At 33.5% G+C, this 20,146-nt stretch overlaps 2 protein-coding genes and 1 pseudogene across 2 annotated transcripts in view; 2 read left to right on the forward strand and 1 right to left on the reverse strand.

The window, feature by feature from the left end:
* Positions 1 to 133: 133 nt before the first annotated feature.
* On the reverse strand, positions 134 to 8,153 carry LOC149905469 (palmitoyltransferase ZDHHC6). Its single transcript, XM_090106335.1, has 8 exons — positions 7,940 to 8,153; positions 7,473 to 7,654; positions 7,107 to 7,191; positions 6,123 to 6,250; positions 5,621 to 5,791; positions 3,647 to 3,853; positions 1,058 to 1,245; positions 134 to 383 (listed from the first exon to the last, which is right to left on the reverse strand). Exons 1-8 carry the CDS (start codon positions 7,992 to 7,994, stop codon positions 266 to 268), a joined length of 1,134 nt encoding a protein of 377 aa, XP_089962461.1. The 5' UTR covers positions 7,995 to 8,153; the 3' UTR covers positions 134 to 265.
* On the forward strand, positions 4,886 to 5,062 carry LOC149905470 (U2 spliceosomal RNA; annotated as a pseudogene).
* An 8,070-nt stretch (positions 8,154 to 16,223) lies between the features above and the next one.
* Moe (moesin) overlaps positions 16,224 to 20,146 on the forward strand; it is a 34,096-nt gene continuing 30,173 nt past the window's right edge. The window contains exon 1 of the mRNA XM_090106440.1: positions 16,224 to 16,397. Within this exon, the coding sequence (XP_089962566.1) occupies positions 16,377 to 16,397 (21 nt within the window). The 5' untranslated portion in view covers positions 16,224 to 16,376. The remainder of the gene's footprint in view (positions 16,398 to 20,146) is intronic.

Consider the following 20,146-nt stretch of genomic DNA (forward strand, 5'->3'; position numbering starts at 1 on the left):
AAATTCCTTAACGAAAAAACCTCACGCTCCCAACTCCGACGGGCTCGGAGGTGTGGCTTGAAGGCATAGCATGCAATAGCTTTACCGCGGCAGTCCCCGAGTGACGTCTTTTTTTTGTGTCTGTGGAGTCTGTGGAGACAGTTGGGAGGCTAGAGTGATATTATAGCCTATATTTTACTGCGCTCATTTTCATGGGAATTGCCATTGACTACACAGCTAAAAACTATTATATATAAATATATTTAAATGAAGATATAACCTAGTGCTAATCGGGTTTACTTTTTATTTGATCTGTTGGCACTACTGCGTCTCGCGGGAACCAACCCCGCGGCCCTCGGCTTGATTCGTCGAAACCAACTAGTTTCTCGCCGAAGAGCCAATGCCTGAAAAAAAATTTATTGAGTAAAAAGGAGTATAAATTGAATAAAATGTAGTTACTATTTGATCTTAGGAGCGACTTAGCGCCATATTGAACGTCACAATTGTGTTTTCTAACTAATTAACTAATTTCAGAAATAACATTTAATATTTAGGTCAGTACGTTTATTGCAACATATTTATCTTAGTTAAAAAATAACATTTAACATAAGGGAAAAACCCCTGTTTTAATGTAAAAAAACCATAGTTAAAAAATGACGTTGAACAGTAATTTTATGTTATTTCGCATATTATTTAAAAAATTAATCAAAACGCATTATTAATAGGCGCCGGAAATAAGACGTGATTTTTTTATTTCTTTATGATATTTATAAAAAAGCATGTTAATGTATATGAATTTAATTGAAATAAAATATTTAAGCACTTTGACGTTCAAAATATTATTATATTAAAATTTAAAATTATTATTATATAAAAAAATTAGTTTAAAATTATATTTTTTTTCAGCAAATTGACATGTTGAATTTAACTTAATGTAATGTTGTATTTTCCTGTTATTGAAGGTGCAGTAGACCATATTGTATTCAATTGTAAGCTATGTAAAATAATATAGACTGTATCCTTTGTTGGAAAATCTTATCTTATAAATAAATAAATGTAATAAAATTAAAACCCTCACCTTCTCTGCCTAGTAGCCCTTATAAGATCTCCAGGCTTCAACGGCAGTCTAGCTTCATCAGTACAAGGTGCTGCGATGGCTGCGCGCGGCCGGGTGAGGATGGGTACCCAGTGCCCGGAGTAATTACTGGTCGCCGTGAATAGACGGGAGCGGAGTTGTTTATCTATCTTTTGGGCTTTTTGCTCCATCTGTAGGAGAAAATAATTTTAAATGATTATTAAATCTAAAACGATAAAAACATCTTTTAACGAAATTGTGATCGATTTATTTTTTAACTAGCTGTGCTCCGCGGTTTCACCCGCATTGCTCCGCTCCTGTTGGTCATAGGGTGATGATATATAGCCTATAACCTTCCTCGATAAACGGGCTATCTAACGCCGAAATATTTTTTCAAATCGGACCAGTAGCTCCCTAGATTAGCGCGTTCAAACAAACAAACTTGTTGTCATCTATAGATGAAATTGTATCACAGAGCTGTAGCAGAGGATTACTGTGATCGTGTGAGATAGTAAGAGTACTTGAGGGAGCAAAAAATTTAGGTAAAAAATTATACAGGGTGTCCCAAAAAGTAGTGATGAACGGAAGCTGGAAGGTAGAGGGCCTAGAGGGCTATCCGAATCACCCCCATGTATATATGTTATGCGATTTTTCGTATTTTCGGAGTTATGACGTTTTTTTTTTCAATTTTTCACCTATAGACTAGAGTAGATAATTTTTGAAACAAAAAAAAATCGCAGTCGGATGAAACCCATTAGTAAAGGAGGGGAATATGAAAAAAATGTAAGGAAAAATAAATTACGGTCAATCCGAGTTCGGGAAGCGGGAGGGGGGAGCTTTTAAGAGAAAAAAATGGTTTCTCTCGATTTCCGACAAAACTACAAGTCCTATAGAAAAAAGTTCAATCTCATAGTTGTAGGTAATTAAAATTTCTACATTTTTTGTATTCACAATTTTTTCACATAACCTAAAAATTTAGGTGAAAAATTCAAAAAACCAAGATTTTGGTCTTTTATTTCTATCTACTTCAAAATTTATTTTTTTTTCTACGAAATTTGGTAAAAACTTACTTTATTATGTCTCAAATACACTGTAATTTATTTGATTGAAAATATTTATTTTTTCGCCTTATTTTGAATTAATACCAAAAAAACAACCTAATTTTCAATCGAAAAGTCACCCGTCAAAATATCAACTTTTTTCAAAAACTTGGGGTGCCTTTTATTCATTGAAATCTCTACTTTCATATGGTGTAAAAAAAATAAACACCACCATAGTAAATGTTCTCAGGAAATGCATACAAACAGTCTGAAAATTAGCTTTTACCAAATCAGGCACACTTCTCGAACTACCTGAAATGTTTTTATCGACATCATTTTGCTTTTGAATATGCTGTAAAATATTAAACTTAGAACAGATAATTATTTTTCTTTTGAAATATTACCGAAAAGCCGATACAAGAGAAGATATAGAGTTCAAGAAGTGTGCCTGATTTAGTAAAAGCTCATTATCACACTGTTTGTATGCATTTCCTGAGAACATTTACTATGGTGGTGTTTATTTTTTTTACACCATATGAAAGTAGAGATTTCAATGAATAAAAGGCACCCCAAGTTTTTGAAAAAAGCTGATATTTTGACGGGTGACTTTTCGATTGAAAATTAGGTTGTTTTTTTTGGTATTAATTCAAAATAAGGCGAAAAAATAAATATTTTCAATCAAATAAATTACAGTGTATTTGGGACATAATAAAGTAAGTTTCTACCAAATTTCGTAGAAAAAAAAAAAATTTTGAAGTAGATAGAAATAAAAGACCAAAATCTTGGTTTTTTGAATTTTTCACCTAAATTTTTAGGTTATGTGAAAAAATTGTGAATACAAAAGTTGTAGAACTTTTAATTACCTACAACTTTGCCATTGAACTTTTTTCTATAGGACTTGTAGTTTTGTCGGAAATCGAGAGAAACCATTTTTTTCTCTTAAAAGCTCCCCCCTCCCGCTTCCCGAACTCAGATTGACCGTAATTTATTTTTCCTTACATTTTTATCATATTCCCCTCCTTTTCTAATGGGTTTCATCCGACTGCGATTTTTTTTATCTTTTCATTATTTTCAAAGGCTTCTACCCCAGTCTACTATCGCCGAGTACGATGATATTTTCACTCATGGTGACGTCAATTGTTGCGCTAGATGCTTGATTTTTTTTTGTTTGCTAAGCTGAAAGATAGGCCAATTCAGTATGGTAACATTTACTATCGTTAGATCTTCGAATGGAATAAAAAAAAGAATTAAATGCCAAGAAAGATAAAATTACCCAGTATGTTCACCACTTCAAGGGCCCGCAAAAAAATAAAATCACATAGTGACACTCACTTTCGAAGTTATTACAATTTTCATAAATTCACTATCCGAATTGATAGGTTTGCCATTTTGAGGGGGGTGAGGTAGGGGACTGTAGAGGGGTTGAATTGTCGATAAAAATACCTGGAGAATAGCCCCTTCAAATATCGGTATGTCATGTCCGGACACACTGTATATGTACCATACATTTTGATAAAAAAAAATTTTGTTCATTACTTTCGATGTTACTCACAGTAAGATCATAAGGCCCAGTTCCCTCGACCACATGCCAGTGCAGCCCGTCCCCTAACCCGGGGGCGAAGGCCGAGCGCAAACTATCTGCCCAGTGGTACGTGTAGGGGTACACGAAGGGTGGTAGGCCCCGCTCTTCACGTCGACTCGCTGCCTTCTCTACTATCCAGTCCTCTATAGTCGTGCGGTTGCGGAGTAGCCCGCGGATCTAGGTATGAAATCATGTTTTTGTTAGAAGTTTTCATTATAAATAGCTAAAAAAACAGATAACTGTGTCTTCGAATTATCACTAGACGTCGAAAAAAGGTAGGTATATTAACTTCCAGCTTTAATTTGCTTGCAATACGGATTGGCGTGAAAGGATGCGGGTTCGAGTCCCGCCTCGTGATCGAATTTTTTCTATTCTTTATAAATTTATATATTTACTAGCTGTCCGCCCCGGCTTCGCCCGTGGTACATATGAAAAAGAGATGTTGGCCGATTCTCAGACTTACCCGATATGCACAGAAAATTTCATGAGAATCGGTCCAACCGTTTCGGAGGAGTATGCAGACTAACATTGTGACACGAGAATTTTATATATAAGAAGATAGAAGATGCAATACATCAATTCAATTTCTTTTTTTAACTCGGTAACTATAATGTCAATTTGTCAATATACAGGGTGTTTTGCACATGGACCGACATGATTTTTTGGGGGGTGGGGGGGGTCATGTGCTATTCTCCCCCGTGAGACCCAATACCCTAAGTCTCACGGTAGTCTAGATATGTTTTTTTTTAATTTTTTTGAAATCTACGCGAAATCTTGCCTTTAAATCGTCCTAACTTTTTTGTTTGTGGTTATAATACCACAAAACAAAGTATGCTTGTATTCTACAATGTTTCCTTTTTCTAAATAAATCATTACATGTTACAATTGATATCCACAAAAAAACTTCTGAGCTTTCAAAGTGGTAAATCGGTGTAAATGTTATGAAAAGTGACAACTTATCAATTCATTTAAAAAAAACTAAAGTTCATTTTGAATTTAGCTTTTTTTAAAAAGTTCTTTACTTATTACCCTTTCTAACGATATGCTACATGACAGAAATAATACATCAGGGGTCGACCTAAGAGATATTTTGTTGCTAGGGTCAAGATAATGAAAATACGTTTTTTTATGTTAAGTTGTTTTTATTAAATAGCAAATTTTAGCCATGAAGGCATAGCAGATTTGCTATGCCTTCATGGCTAAAATTTGATCGCTTCTCGGCCTTTTGGCTAAGATCAAAGTGTAGTATCTGTTCTTTTCAGCTTAATATTATCTTGACCCTAGCAACAAAATATCTCTTAGGTCGACCCCTGATGTATTATTTCTGTCATGTAGCATATCGTTAGAAAGGGTAATAAGTAAAGAACTTTTTAAAAAAAAGCTAAATTCAAAATGAACTTTAGTTTTTTTTTAAATGAATTGATAAGTTGTCAATTTTCATAACATTTACACCGATTTACCACTTTGAAAGCTCAGAAGTTTTTTTGTAGATATCAATTGTAACATGTAATGATTTAATTAGAATAAGAAAACATTTTAGAATACAAGCATACTTTGTTTTGTTGTATTATAACCACAAACAAAAAAGGTAAGGACGATTTAAAGGCAAGATTTCGCGTAGATTTCAAAAAAATTAAAAACAAACATATCTAGACTACCGTGAGACTTAGGGTATTGGGTCTCACGGGGGAGAATAGCACATGACCCCCCCCCACCCCCCAAAAAATCATGTCGGTCCATGTGCAAAACACCCTGTATAGGTGGAATTTATTGTGCCACCTCGAGGAAAATACTCTTAATACTGTAGCTAGAAAATTTTACACAAAGAATATATTCTTTTAGTTTTCAAATGAAATAAACTGCATTTTTTATTTTTCCGCACTGATTTTTCCGATTCCTTTTCAATTTACTTTGACACAACTTTTTCATTAGCATAAAACCCACCTGCAAATACAACAGCGCTCCAACCGCTAACACAACACCCACAGCCAGTCCAATAGCCAGCAGGGTCAGCAGTAACGTGGTCAGCGTGAGGAAGATCAGCGGCTCTTGGCCCGTGCCGTGGTACATGTACCAGCCGCGGTTGATCGCGTGGTACAGGCAGATTATTAGCACCTGCGGGTAGACCGATCTGAATAGTGCAGTATGGGCAGATTGTCAGCGTAAGAAAACACCAAAATAATTTTTGAAATCAGGCCATAGTTCCTGAGATTAGCGCGTTCAAACAAACAAACTCTTCAGCTTTATAATATTAGTATAGATATCTTTATACATATATAAAAATGAAACCAGTTTTCCTTGGTCAGGCATCACGCGTGAACGGGTGAACCGTTTTCGATAATTCTTTTTTTGTATATATAAGTATGAGGATGGTTCTTATGTGGAGAAAACGTAAATATGTACCACGGGCGAAGCCGGGGCGGACCGCTAGTAGATTATAACTTACAATAGATGCATGCAGACATCCAAGCACGGCAAACATAAGGAATGTGATGAAGTAACCATGATTAGCATATCCTACACAACAGTTGATCCACGGGCAGTGGTGATCCATTTTCTTTATACACCTACCACCTGAAATAATTCAAATGACTTATAAGCACAATATACATTTTAAACTCTAAAATAGGTGCACAAATTAAACAGCAATATTTAGAATGACTGGCAGAATACTAGAAAGGAGATTGCCCAAGTTACTATGGCACTTGGTATCGCAAATCAAACTTATTGTGTCAAGATGAAATATAGCTCAATTTAAAGCTTGGTGTTAGTACTTTTAGAAACGATTAAAGTTTTTATGTAAATAAGCCGCAGTTCGCGACAATATAAATAAAACAATAGTGTTATTCAACACTTTAAAAAAATACTTTATCGAGTTTAAACTAACAATGAACGTTAAGTTTTACTTGTATACATAGTATATTATTATTAGTCTGTGGTTTTACATTTATTACATAGATAATATTTTAATTTTCCAGACAAATGTGAAAAGTAAATGGTAATAAACATTATCTCAAAATAAATAACATCGAACAATGCGTCGAACACAATGACAGATGACGCAGGACGCTTGCAAGAGAGATAGATATATGTGTCAAAACAAAAACTTTTACTTTTATTTCTATTTATTCGGTATAATTAATTCGGTAAATTATAAATATGATCATTATAAATACAAATAGGAATTAACAATATCACGAATACGTGGCACAACTAAAATTTTACCGATACCACCCGTGGTCATTCTCCTTTAGTATAAGGTACAATAAGGAGATTTCCTTTTGATTTTGTATACTTTATTTTTCATTTTGAAAACTTTATTTTGAATCAAAGCTAAGTTTAAGCTAAGGCTATTTCTAAGATTCACACACAATGCTGTTGCAAAAACCAAAAGGTCAGCTGATGAAATAAAATTTGGTCAATAACTTACATTTTTTACAATGATGTGACCTAGGTGCTTTGTAACCGTCACACACAACACAGTATTGCAAATATTCTACATCCTCTTCATTTTCCTGCAATTTTAAAATGAATCAATTAAGATTTTTATTTGTTTGAGTACGTAACATTTATTATTGTCAATACTTATTAAAAAACAAGAACTCATGTACTTGCATTTAAATAAATAAAAGAAAAAGTATATATCTTCTCCATAGGAAAATAAGTTTCGATTTCGAAATCGTTTCATCACTTCACTTTACTCTACAGTAAACTAAACTTTAGTGATTCATGAAAAAATTGACCAAAAATCTGAAATACTCTAATTACCAAATTTAATAATAATAACAGCACTCACAGGTTTCCATCCCATAGGTACATATCCTGGTCCCTCAAGTAATGCTTGTAGAAAATAATATAGAGTAAGCGCTGCAAGGCTCAGAAACATGAGCGAGTGGAGAGCTGCCCCTAGCGAGACGTGTGGGGGCCACCACATGCTCATCAGATGGACCATTGCCCATGTTATTAGTTTAATTATAGCTGCAAATTATAATAAGACATATAAATTTATTCTTTCTCTCTGTGCACTATAAAAGATAGCAGAGTGGTGATGAAGGTTGCATATAGTTAATCCTAGTAAAGGTTTACAGGAACCTTCCTTTGTTGTTCTGAAAATAACCTTCCAGTCTCCAGATAATCAATTTACATACAGAACCATGTTATCTTAAATCGAAAAACGAGCGAACAAAGTGGAAAAAACTACGTGAAATACTTATCAAAACGCCGGTTTCTTAGAAAAAACAAATATTTAATATTTAAACGTACCTAAAACCGAAATTGGACCCCAATGTAACAAACGTCTAAAAGGCGATACGTGCATGATTATATTCTTCTTTTTTTACCATACAATATTCAATTATCAACTATACATTATTCCTTATCATTATGCTCTACTTAAACGCAATAGTTTCACTTATAATATATGGCTATTCACTATAAAATCATTGTATGCTTGTGTTTAAAAAGAACTCTGAATAATAATCAGCTGTCACTCAACATCCGCCATCCGGAGTCCGGACGACAACTTGACGTGAATTTGACAGTTGACGACTCACGACAGGCGACAGCGCTCAAATTTTACTCGGAAATTTTATCAAAACATAAGTCATTTTACACAATAATGTTTGACCATAATAGTTTATTTTATTTATAGGAATTCAATTCCATATTTTTAATTTTATTATAATGTTAAAAAATGGTTAAAAACAATATTTATATATGTAATGTCAGTGAAATATGAGTGTTTCAACAAGAGCTACGACACACGATCACAAATATTAATGGCTTTTTTCCAATTACAAAGCATAATGCGACTCAGTGCCGCACAATGCCGAATTATGCTGATGCTTTAATTGGAACATGAAACGCACCAGCAGGTTGTAAGTTCAGTGTTGAAAAAAAAAATATTCATAGAGTTAGCAATAACCTCATTAATGTGTAAATAAAGTGGTAAACATAATAATTTTGAAAAATATTTATGGTTATTTTAAGTAATTTGGATGTTGATTAATTCATTAACATTTTTTTCAATGTTTGTACCTTCATCCATACTTATATTTATTTTTTTAACACAATTTGAATTAACTTTGATTATTTCGAAAAAACTACAATGAAACGAAAGCTTAAATTTTTTTTCCAACAATTAATAATTACTAACGATAAATCGATTGCACGCATCAATTCACGCGCATTACTTTTTCTAGTGCTCGATTGTGCGAAGCGTTGCTGTAGTTGGAACATTCAATTTAATTTTACGACATTCTATACCAATATAATTTATAAGTATTATGTAATCGAAGTTAAGGGCGTATTCAAAAATATATGAACATGCGCTTATAAGCGCTGATTGGCGCCGACAAGTTTGTTGGAACTTGTTGGAACTTGTCGGCGCCAATCAGCGCTTATAAGCGCATGTTCATATATTTTCCTGCGCGGGTTACCAGCGCTTATAAGCGCCGATAAGCGCTTATAAGCGCTTATAAGTTTCAAGCTTTCTTTCTGAATACGCCCTAACTTTTGTAGTATATACTTGATTATATACTTCAAAACCGGCCAAGTGCGAGTCGGGCTCGCGCACAAAGGGTTCCGTAGCAGCAAATATAATAAATTACAGTTAAATCAACCTATCTCAAAAACTATAAGAGATACTTTGATCAAACCAAAAATCGTTGAAAGAGTTAATTAGCATGCATCACCTCTATTTTTTTTAGAATTTTATACCCCGTAGTTATAAAAATAGAGGGGGGGGGACATACTTTTTACGACTTTGAGAGCTGATATCTCAAAAACCGTTCACTTTAAGAAAAATGTTTTTTAGAAAACTTTATATCATTTTAAAAGACCTTTCCATTGATACCCCACACGGGTATGTACATCGAAAAAAAAAATTTCATCCCTCAGTTACATGTATGGGGGGCCCCACCCCCAATTCTTTTTTTTACTATTTAGTGTCATATTTTTGTAGCGGTTCATACAACACATATTCCCATCAAATTTCATCACTGTAGTACTTATAGTTTCCGAGTAAATCGGCTGTGACAGACGGACAGACGGACAGACGGACAGACGGACATGACGAAACTATAAGGGTTCCGTTTTTGCCATTTTGGCTACGGAACCCTAAAAATGGAATATTTAATCTATTTGATTATTTATAATCTGTAATAGAAATTTACAAGACATTACCAGTTTTGTCAAGTTTTTATTTGAAAATTGATAAAATGTGGTAACCCGGCGTACCACGTCACGCAGTTGTCACATCATATCGCGATATTTTTGTGACTCTTTTGGGTGTGTGCTTTCTTCATGTGTGTTTTGCTACTTATGTGGATTATTAGGTGATATTCTTCTTTTACCGGGTAAGTTTTAATAAAATCTCAACTGTGATAATTAATTTTCAAGTGTTTAAATGTGGTAACCGTATATAGCCTAGTGGGTATAATCCCCGCCGGTGAGAACCTAGGTAGGTTCCCACTATCTAAAGACCGTCGTCACCAGTTCAACAAATACAATAAATGAAATAAGCAGCATGAGATTTTCAGTACTTATAATTTCTCATTTAGGATACGAAAACATAATCTTAGACTGGAACGACTTGTCAATGGCCCCTTACGATGTGGTGTTTGCGTGCGAATCTCTTACACTTGTTTTTCCGTTTCAGATTGCAATCCTAAACCGCAAACATGCCAAAATCGGTAAGTACTTTTTTATAACATATAAATGTCAATATTACAACAGGTAGTTAGTTAAAAACACGTTTTAATGATGGAATATGATATTCTCAAAAGCGCGTATTTCTGATTTCACCACAAGCATCAAACAGCATGTTAAATAACTGAACAAATAATGAATGTAACTTTTGCGCAATTCTTAGTTTAAGTAAATGCCCGAATAGTATCCATATGAGTAGAATCAAATACTTCTTTTAGATTTACTCTCACATACCTTACATACTTACTGATAAGAGATTATATGACTCATAATAGCTTAAGAAACATATTTCTATAATGTTTAATGGAAACTGCCAGTGTTGGCAAAATGATTCATATAAGAAATTTATTCTACTTGGAAAACACTTGCAATACAATAAAACCATCATACTATCATATTATTTATAAATATATATTTTTGTAATAAAAAAGTAGATTCCCATAGAGTAATGGAATAAGTAGTTCATTTCTATAATATAGGTACACATAGTTTTCATTCACAAATGTCATACAAGTAATATAATTTTAACTGTATATCGTAGATCAAAAACATATTATCAATGATATGAGGGCAATAAATAAAAATGAACTACACAGTATGAAAATTTTTCATGTTCACAAGTTTTAGTATAAATATTTTGTACCACAATTACTACCAAAAGTGTCTTATTGCTATTGTAATTTATTTGATAACATTAATTAAGTGGATTATATTCCTTACTTTCACCGTTTAAGTGATTATAATTTAAAACTGGAAATTATGCTCAAATATTCAAATATTATTAAAGTATTTTCATTAAACTGCACAATTTAAATAGATGTGCATTTTCCATATTTATAGAAATACCTTTTATTTATTTATAAATGAATGAGTCTTGATTTAATTTATATGATTTAAGTAAGTAGTAGTATCATTGATACAAATATATGGAAGTTAGCAATAATAATTTACATTACAATTTAATAATTTATAAAAAGTATATTTCCAATTTCTTTCTATTAGTTTTTTGACAAACACAAGTACACGCACATTTAATTATGGGAAAAGAAAGTACAAAGTTCCACTCCATATATTTAGAAATATTAAGATAATATATGTGTATACTCTTCTCTTAATTTTCATTTATCTTATTTTTTCAGATATTAGCATATATAAATAAAGCAATAGGTGGTTCAAGTGAAAATCACTTGGTTAGTTAAATTGGTCTGTTTTCGTTTGAAATTCCTCTGTATACCCCTGAAATGCTATCCTTTTATAGATTAGATCTTTGCTCGAGTTTCGTTTTTCTTGTAAATAAAACCCATGTGTATGGATACCTCACAATTTTTCTGTTTTATCAGTTTCACGATATTGCTAAACTTGTAAATTATATTCAAAAAATTATACACTGTTTGTCGCTAAAGACATCGATTCTTTTGACTTTGTATATGTACATATAATAGCCTAATTTAAACTCTCTGAACATTGCCCATCCTCATATCAATAACCTTATTTTTATCCAAATTCTCAATTCAGGAGTGTATATATCATAGTCATATGTATGTTTGTGAGTTTCTGTATCCCATTCCCACCCTAACTTCGGAAAGTCTGAATTAATTGGAATGTCTGAATGTTGTGAAATTCATCTAATTTATAGAATGAATATTAATTTAAAAGTATATTTATTTGAACAACAAGATTATATTTACTTAAAGAAGTTATTTCACAGTTTTTCACTCTATAATACTTTTCACTTTCTATAGTTTTTTTTTCGAAAGATTAGGTAATGTATGTGTGTATTAAGACATTCATGGAAACATGATATTTATGCAAAATTACTGCTAATTAATGTTAATGAAAGATAGTTTTCAATTGATTAATCAATAATTATCACTAATTTCAACATCTCGTTAGGTTAATTAAGCTCTCTTTTATATTACAGCATGTTATAGACATGTAATACTAAATGAAATTATTGAAAATTGAGCCTTTTTTATAAAGGACGAATTACATGATTAAGTTAGAAACGATAAACTTGACATTTTAGCCAACTAGCTGTTCAATCCATACTAATATTATTAATGCGAAAGTAACTCTGTCTGTCTGTCTGTTACTCAATCACGCCTAAACTACTGAACCAATTTGCATGAAATTTGGTATGGAGATATTTTGTTTTTGATACCCGAGAAAGGACATAGGCTACCTTTTATTGCGAAATATGTACCACGGGCGAAGCCGGGCCGGACCTCTAGTATAGTTATAAAAAACAATACAAATGCTTTCGCTTCAATGCTATAAATATAAAACATTCGAATTTGATCGATAAGAGAAACAATAATAGCTTGAAATTAGAGTTGAATAATAAATGTGCCATTTCGTGATAGCAGAAGGGTTTGTTGCTGTAAGGGACATAAATATTACAATTCAATTATTTTTTCCATGTCAAATCCATACTAATACGAGGGGCATGCCAAAAAAAACTAGATACTCGAAAACCATAATATTTATTATTTGTTACTTATATCTATCTTTTCAAAGTATTCACCCCGAGCATGTATACACTTTTCCATGCGTTTAAACCACTTGGAAAACACCTCTGACCACTCTTTTCCAGATACCTCGGAAATTTCGAAATTATAGGCAGCCAATGCATCTTCCATGCTCTCAAATCTATTTCCTTTCAAATTTTCTTTAATTTTGGGAAACAAGTAAAAATCACAAGGTGCCAAGTCAGGAGAGTATGGCGGGTGAGGCAGGATAGACACTTTTTTGAATTAAAAAAATCAAGTGTTCTGGCGGACGTGTGCGCCGAGGCGTTGTCGTGATGCCAAAGAAGGTGCCGGATTCCTGACTTCGGTCGCTTGTCACACCAAGCTGACAATACTGAGGGGGCACAAATTGACACATACCACTCAGAATTAACTGTTTTTTGATCCTCTAGCACTACAGTAGCGATATGACCGGTCTTACAAAAAAACGAGGCAATCATTTGTTTTTGCGTGCTGCGTGCACGACGACATTTCGTTGGTGTTGGTTCATTATCGAAGCACCATACAGTCGATTGTCGTTTTGTTTCGGGATCGTAGTTATACAGCCATGTTTCGTCACCTGTAAGTATATCGTATACGTTTTTCTTCTCGCCTCCGTCGAATTTCTCTATCATAAATCGGCACCAATCTACCCGGCGGTCTTTCTGCTCATCGGTCAGTTTGTGCGGCACCCATCTTGAACAACGCTTACGGAGAGAAAGGTGATCATGAATAATGGTTTGCAACGCTGCTGATCCAATACCCAGTTCTCGCTCAAGCTCTACATATGTAATTCGTCGGTTTTCGCGAATAAATTTTTCAGTTGCTTGAATATTTTCTTTAGTGACTGCGGTTGGCGGCCGACCTGTCCTCGCTTCATCTTCAAAGCTTCCCCGTCCTCTTTTGAATTCAGCAAACCAATTAAAAACTGTTGCTCGTGAACAAGCAGATTCACCAAAAGTAGTAACCAAAAGTTTAAAACATTCTTGCGGCTTTAAACCTTTTTTATAATCATAATAAATCATAGCGCGAAAATCTCGTCGATTGAGTTCCATTGTTGCAAGCAAATTCCCGCCAGATTGTCACAAAAATAAGCCTTTATGAGCAAAAAATATTTGAATTCAAATATGTTCCATATTTAAATTTGACACTAAATAACTAGTGTTTACGATGGTGTATAACTTGCCAGTATCAAATTATTAAGTAAAGAGCATCTAACAACTTTTGGCATGACCCTCGTATTATAAATGCGAAAGTAACTCTGTCTGTCTGTCTGTTACTCAATCACGCCTAAACTACTGAACCAATTTGCATGAAATTTGGTATGGAGATATTTTGTTTTTGATACCCGAGAAAGGACATAGGCTACCTTTTATTGCGAAATATGTACCACGGGCGAAGCCGGGGCGGACCTCTAGTGAACAATAAATACTACATGGAAAGTACGAATGATATCGCTAAATGCCTAATTTTGCTGCGTTCACATAATTACGAAGCGTTTAAAGAAACTAGAATAATTTATAAAATTGCCAGTGAAATGCCTTAAAGTGGCTCGTGAAGGAAGGAAACGCGAAAGTGGGACACACGTTATCAGCTTAGTGGACAGTGGACAACGTTACATGGTTGTTTTATTTATATATTCATTTGCAAGTGGATGCGCCGGGGTTTGCTTGTAGTTTGTGATGCGTGATCGCTTTGTAATGCGATTTGACATGGTCTACGAGAGAACTAGAGGACCCTTAGAGGGTTTTTTTTAAACTAGAGATCCGCCCCGGCTTCGCCCGTGGTACATATTATTATTTCGCAATAAAAGGTAGCCTATGTCCTTTCTCGGGTATCAAAATATCTCCATACCAAATTTCATGCAAATTGGTTCAGTAGTTTAGGCGTGATTGAGTAACAGACAGACAGACAGAGTTACTTTCGCATTTATAATATTAGTATGGCTTGTAGGCATTTAAAAAGATAGTAAAAGTACGAACTCTTCAATTAAAATTTATTTTATTTGTTTTAATTAGGTATGTGAGTACAAAATAGTGCTTACGCATTGCGGTACTTAGATCATTTCAAAAAATACAACATATTATACCTAACAAATTTCTGGTTGGCTTTAAGCAAGTCACGGCTCATAATATTTTATTATTATTTAGATCAATGAAAAATTTTTGCCTAATTTTAACTGCAAAATTTTTCGCTTTTGTTGTTGAAAGCAAAACCAAAAATTTCCGCGAGGACAATAATAATTAATAATATTCTTTGAAGCAAATATCCATAAAATAGCACCTCCTAATTTGGTATCTATGCGAAATAAATGTTGTTCCTTTAAATTAAATTAGCCACAGAGTAACAATAAAATAAAAATACACTAGCTCAATAATTCATCTTTTTCCTGATCATCCATACAATTTTTTATGAAAGTTAAAAAAACGATGCTGTCAAGTTCCTATTATTTGTAACATGAGCTTAGACTTTTAATAGCATTTCCTAGAGATAGCTCAACAAGGCGAGAATTACATTAAGGTCAAATAAGTCGTAATGTTTTTTCGTTTTATGGAACTTGTATTTGATATTTGGCAGTATTGGAAATATTTTAATATGGAGTATGTAATATATTTAAAAAATCCATTATGTAAAAGTTATTAAAATCTTCTAAATGGTTAAAGCAATTTATTGACTTGTATTCTTTAGGAATAGGTGTAGTTTAAGAACGTAATGGAAACCATTCGACATTACAGTTCAAAAAATAGACGAACAAAACATTAAAACCTGAATTAAATCTATAAACTCTATTCTGGGATAAAAACAGGTTTAAATATATACTAGATGCCAATGCTCGACGGTCTGTCTGGAATTGAACGATCAGTCACTAGAAAAGGCACAAGGATTCAAGTCCTTATAAGAAAACAAAAAGCTGTCTAGACCACACTTAACGGTGCAGAACACCTATAAGTTTTGTCGAGAACAATCCTTTTCATTCAATCACTATAAATTGTACTAGTGACTGTGTTTTGATCACTTTATAAACCTAAAGCCTCAAAGGAAATACCCTTGCAACGTTTAGCATAACTTTTAGCCATGACACATTGGATCGATGCCATCACTATTCAATTTAGGATCGACTCATTATAGGAAAAACATGTAGGTGGCCGTCTGCGGCGGTTAGACAGTTTGAACGTAACGTGACGAATTCATTGAACGCGCGGTTCAATCACAGTTAATCCGTTCAGTACCGCGACTTCAATGTACACTGAGCGGTGACTGCAGTCGCTAATTCAGTAAGGTGTGCAGGCTTCGTCCTCAGGGCGGAACGCCGGCGCATCCCCGCAAAAGCCGTCGGTTCAGTTTTAACTCTACCGCCGCGATCGGCAGACGCGGCCAGTGCTAACTCACCCCCGAAAATAATTTACATATTTTAAGTAGCCCCCAATATTGATACAAGTGATTGTGGCCGTGACATTAACAAGTGTAACCCGAAAGCCGGCAAAATGGTAGCGGGCGGAAAACAGGTAGATTGTTATATAACTCATTCAATGTCAATAGGCTGGTTTATGTACTTTGACCGGTAATGATTTTTATGATTATGATTTTATGATAATTTACTGAACATTGATAACAAATTAATTACTACTTGAGCTCTGTAAAGGTATACAAATTGTCAGGGTTTGGACTGAACTTAATAAAAACTGATAGAGGAAATTTCATACAGGCTTTATCCAAAATATAATTGGATTCTTTTGAATTGTAACGTTGGGCGTAAATATTTAATTTCATTGCCACGTCTTATCGATTTTACAGCTCACGATTTTCAGTTTCACGTAGCAACAATAAATAGTGGTCGTCAAGTGAATTGACGAGCGTGTTACATGTAGACACAATACATAAGTCGCGATGATGTCATCGAGCAGCCTTTGAGCCTCATCCAAGACGCTCAGCTTTTATTATTTATTTTGTTGGCCACAAACGGTTTTAACCGTCTTATACCCTGTCCCTGTCTACTGCGGTCACAAAAAAGGGACAGAAGGTTTCCTGTTTCGCCAATGTTCCCTCGCTTTCGATTTCTTCGGTTATATTTAGTTACCGGATCGAGGAGCAATTCGCGAGGCGAAAACGCCTTTTATCATTATCATATTCATATAATTCATGTATGCGTACGCACACGCTTTCGACGAACGTTTAGGAAAATAAATTAATCTTATCTAATCGGATCGTAATTATGATGAAATAAAATAATCTACGTTGATATGGAAAATAATTATGGACGACGACGATGTGGACAGTAGCCCGCGTTTCTATATTTAGCCTCACTATCGCTTCGAAGCCTGGCACAATTCAGGTTAATCCTTATTAAAAAAAGTCGTCTCGGTGTAGACGTAGGTATCTGGGTACAAAAACTTCTGTTAATTCTGAATTATTAATTATTTCTTACCGCTCGTCAATCCCAAGGATGTTCCTTATTTGTTCAAAGGTTACAGAGATCAGAATACAACCTCACTAATTATATATTATTATTAGTGTCGTTATGTTACATGATTATTTTTCTGGTACCTTGATGTAATGTATAGTATTTATCGTCATGTGAGATAGATGTTCTAGGTCTTACAATGGTTATGTTTGATATTCTAGCGCGTTGTCTACGTAATTCGCATGAAGCTTTGTAAAGTTCCTGAGAATTGATGCAGTGTGGATCGCGAATGATTTATTTACTTCGCATCAATAAATAGCAGCCTTCTGACAAATACCACAGGGATGTGCTTATTTTCCTCTAAATACTGTGTGTGTCATACCTCTTATCATGGTCACATGTGATTATAATAAATCAGTCTCCACTTCCTTATTTTTTGATTTCTATTATAATAATGAGATAATGTGAGAATCTATGCGAAGGTTTAGTGAGAATTTTGATGGTTCTCAGTATGTTAAAATATAAATATTTTTTTTGGTAATTTATTCGTTATTATGTTTTTTGAGTGAACTTAGATTTCCTAGTTCTATAGTAAATTGTTCTTAATACTTACCAAAACAAACAAAAAAAGGAGACTCATTAATCATCTATATTTTTATCTGTGTCCCAATAAAATACATGCATGTATATGCGAACTTATGAAATAAACTATACTTAGCTAATCTTTTATCGTATTAAAAATAAACTACCTACATCGAATACGACCTGAATATAATAACATGGATTTGTAATTTTCTTTACTGTCCTAGTTTCTATTGGTGTTACGAGATATACATTACAATTATTGGAATCATACCTTTTTTTTATAGTGGAGAATGCATTTAGGCATACCCAGGCCACTCGGGGGAAGAGCCCTGGGTTATGTCGGACTCACCCTGCTGAGTGCAGGGTCCTACCGACTAAACTCTACTGTCGGTAGGACACCTAACTGATAATTTTTCAATAGGTCCCAAAGCAAAGCAGAATATTTTCATCCACACTTTAGAAATGCTTTCTCTATCTGATCTTAAGATCTCGGACATCATCATAATTGAATAAAATTTATTTCGTTAGTAAATTTCTGAGGCATTTCTTTATTCATGTCGTACTTTTACATTTATATCTGCAGCATAATATCGTAACTTTTATAATTTTTGTATGTAGATTTTTTTGTTAATTATAATATTTGTAAAAATGGTTTCTATCTTGTTGATAGTTTGGACCTGCAGTTGAGTCTATTATTACCATTATTTGTGCATTTTAACTTCTGTTGTATGAATTTAGGAATATTGTTTGTGATTTGTTGTCTTCGTAATTTTTGAGTCCAATATCCAATAGTGGGTTTCCGCTATTAAGACAAATAATTTCGTTAGTTCTACCTATTTACCTATTCAATGACAAGTTCAAAATTTATGCATAATATTAACCATTGATCACACATTCAAATTATGAGTTAGGCAAAAAATATACCTTCATATACACGTACCTACCTATAATTATTAATTAAATTTAATATATTGCGTATTTAAGTAAATTTTATGTTCAATACATGAACGGCGGTAATAAAAAATACGAAAGACTTTAACGTAGGTATGTATATTTACGTCATTGTTAGTTTTTGTAGAGGATGATGTAAGGCAACAGTTCTCACCTGTGAATTGTCAGAGAATTATTATAAACGGCCCGTAATTTCATACACATCATGGGAATGGAGACGGAATTATATACTTAAAAGAGTTGAAGTTTTTATCAAAGCTTTCAATTGAAATGTTCCATAATTGCAACTGGAGCGGATGATATCAAATTCCTAATATCCTAAGAATGGTATTACATTAAAGTTTTATGCTGCTAAAATCTGGTTCAGTTAAAATTGTATTGATATCTGTAATGACATTATAATTATCATCGTTCATAAAACGTTTTAACTCGAAATACTGATCAAATCAAAATAAACATCCCCATCTATAGAGTTGCGCATCCATTCAATTCCTATAATATTCCCATAGCATTTATACTCCTGTACATTTTTGACTTCCTTGGGCTTTTATTTCTAATGCAATAAGTTAATGTGCATGCACCTTTTACCCTTGTTCCCGATACACGGTAACCACGTGGCGTCACCATCTGCCTCTTTTTGCACCTGTCCCGGCATTTTGAATCCCACCCCTTATAATGATTTTTGTTGTATTTATTTCCGTGGTTTTTTGTGGAGTTAGTTTTAAAGTTTGGTCTTGGATGTTGACGAACATAAAATCACTAGCTTTGCCTCGCGGTTTTATCCGCAGTGCTCCGCTCCTGTCGGTCTTAGAGTGATGATATATATATATCCTTCCTCAATAAATGGGCTATCAAAATTCAAACACTGAAAGAATTTTCAAATCGGACCAGTAGTTCCTGAGATTAGCGCGTTCAAACTTCAAAACAAACTAACTAACTCTTCAGCTTTATAATATAAGTATAGATAATTAACAACAGAGAAAACACATCTATGTGATCATTTTATTGTTGGGAGAATAATACCAAGAAATGTAATAAATGATATTTGCATTGTTTCTGTAGGACACGTTTAAGAAATCGCTAAAAACATGTAGTTAAATAGTTGTATGATTGTTTAATAAATAAAATAATGATTCATTTCTGGACAGGAAAATGTATTATCTACCTTTTATTTCAATAAATACCATATAAAGTAATTATATAATATACAACTGGTTCCTAAAGGGTTTTGTATAGTTAATTTTAAATTATCATTACACGTTTATTTAGGAAATGCTTAATAATAAATTAATAATACGTATTTATATGTATAAATCT

The sequence above is a fragment of the Colias eurytheme genome, chromosome 10 (genome assembly GCF_061535395.1).
Source record: "Colias eurytheme isolate Ceu_HAF_F1 chromosome 10, ilColEury1 Martin Lab GWU primary, whole genome shotgun sequence".
Classification (NCBI taxonomy): Eukaryota; Metazoa; Arthropoda; class Insecta; order Lepidoptera; family Pieridae; genus Colias; species Colias eurytheme.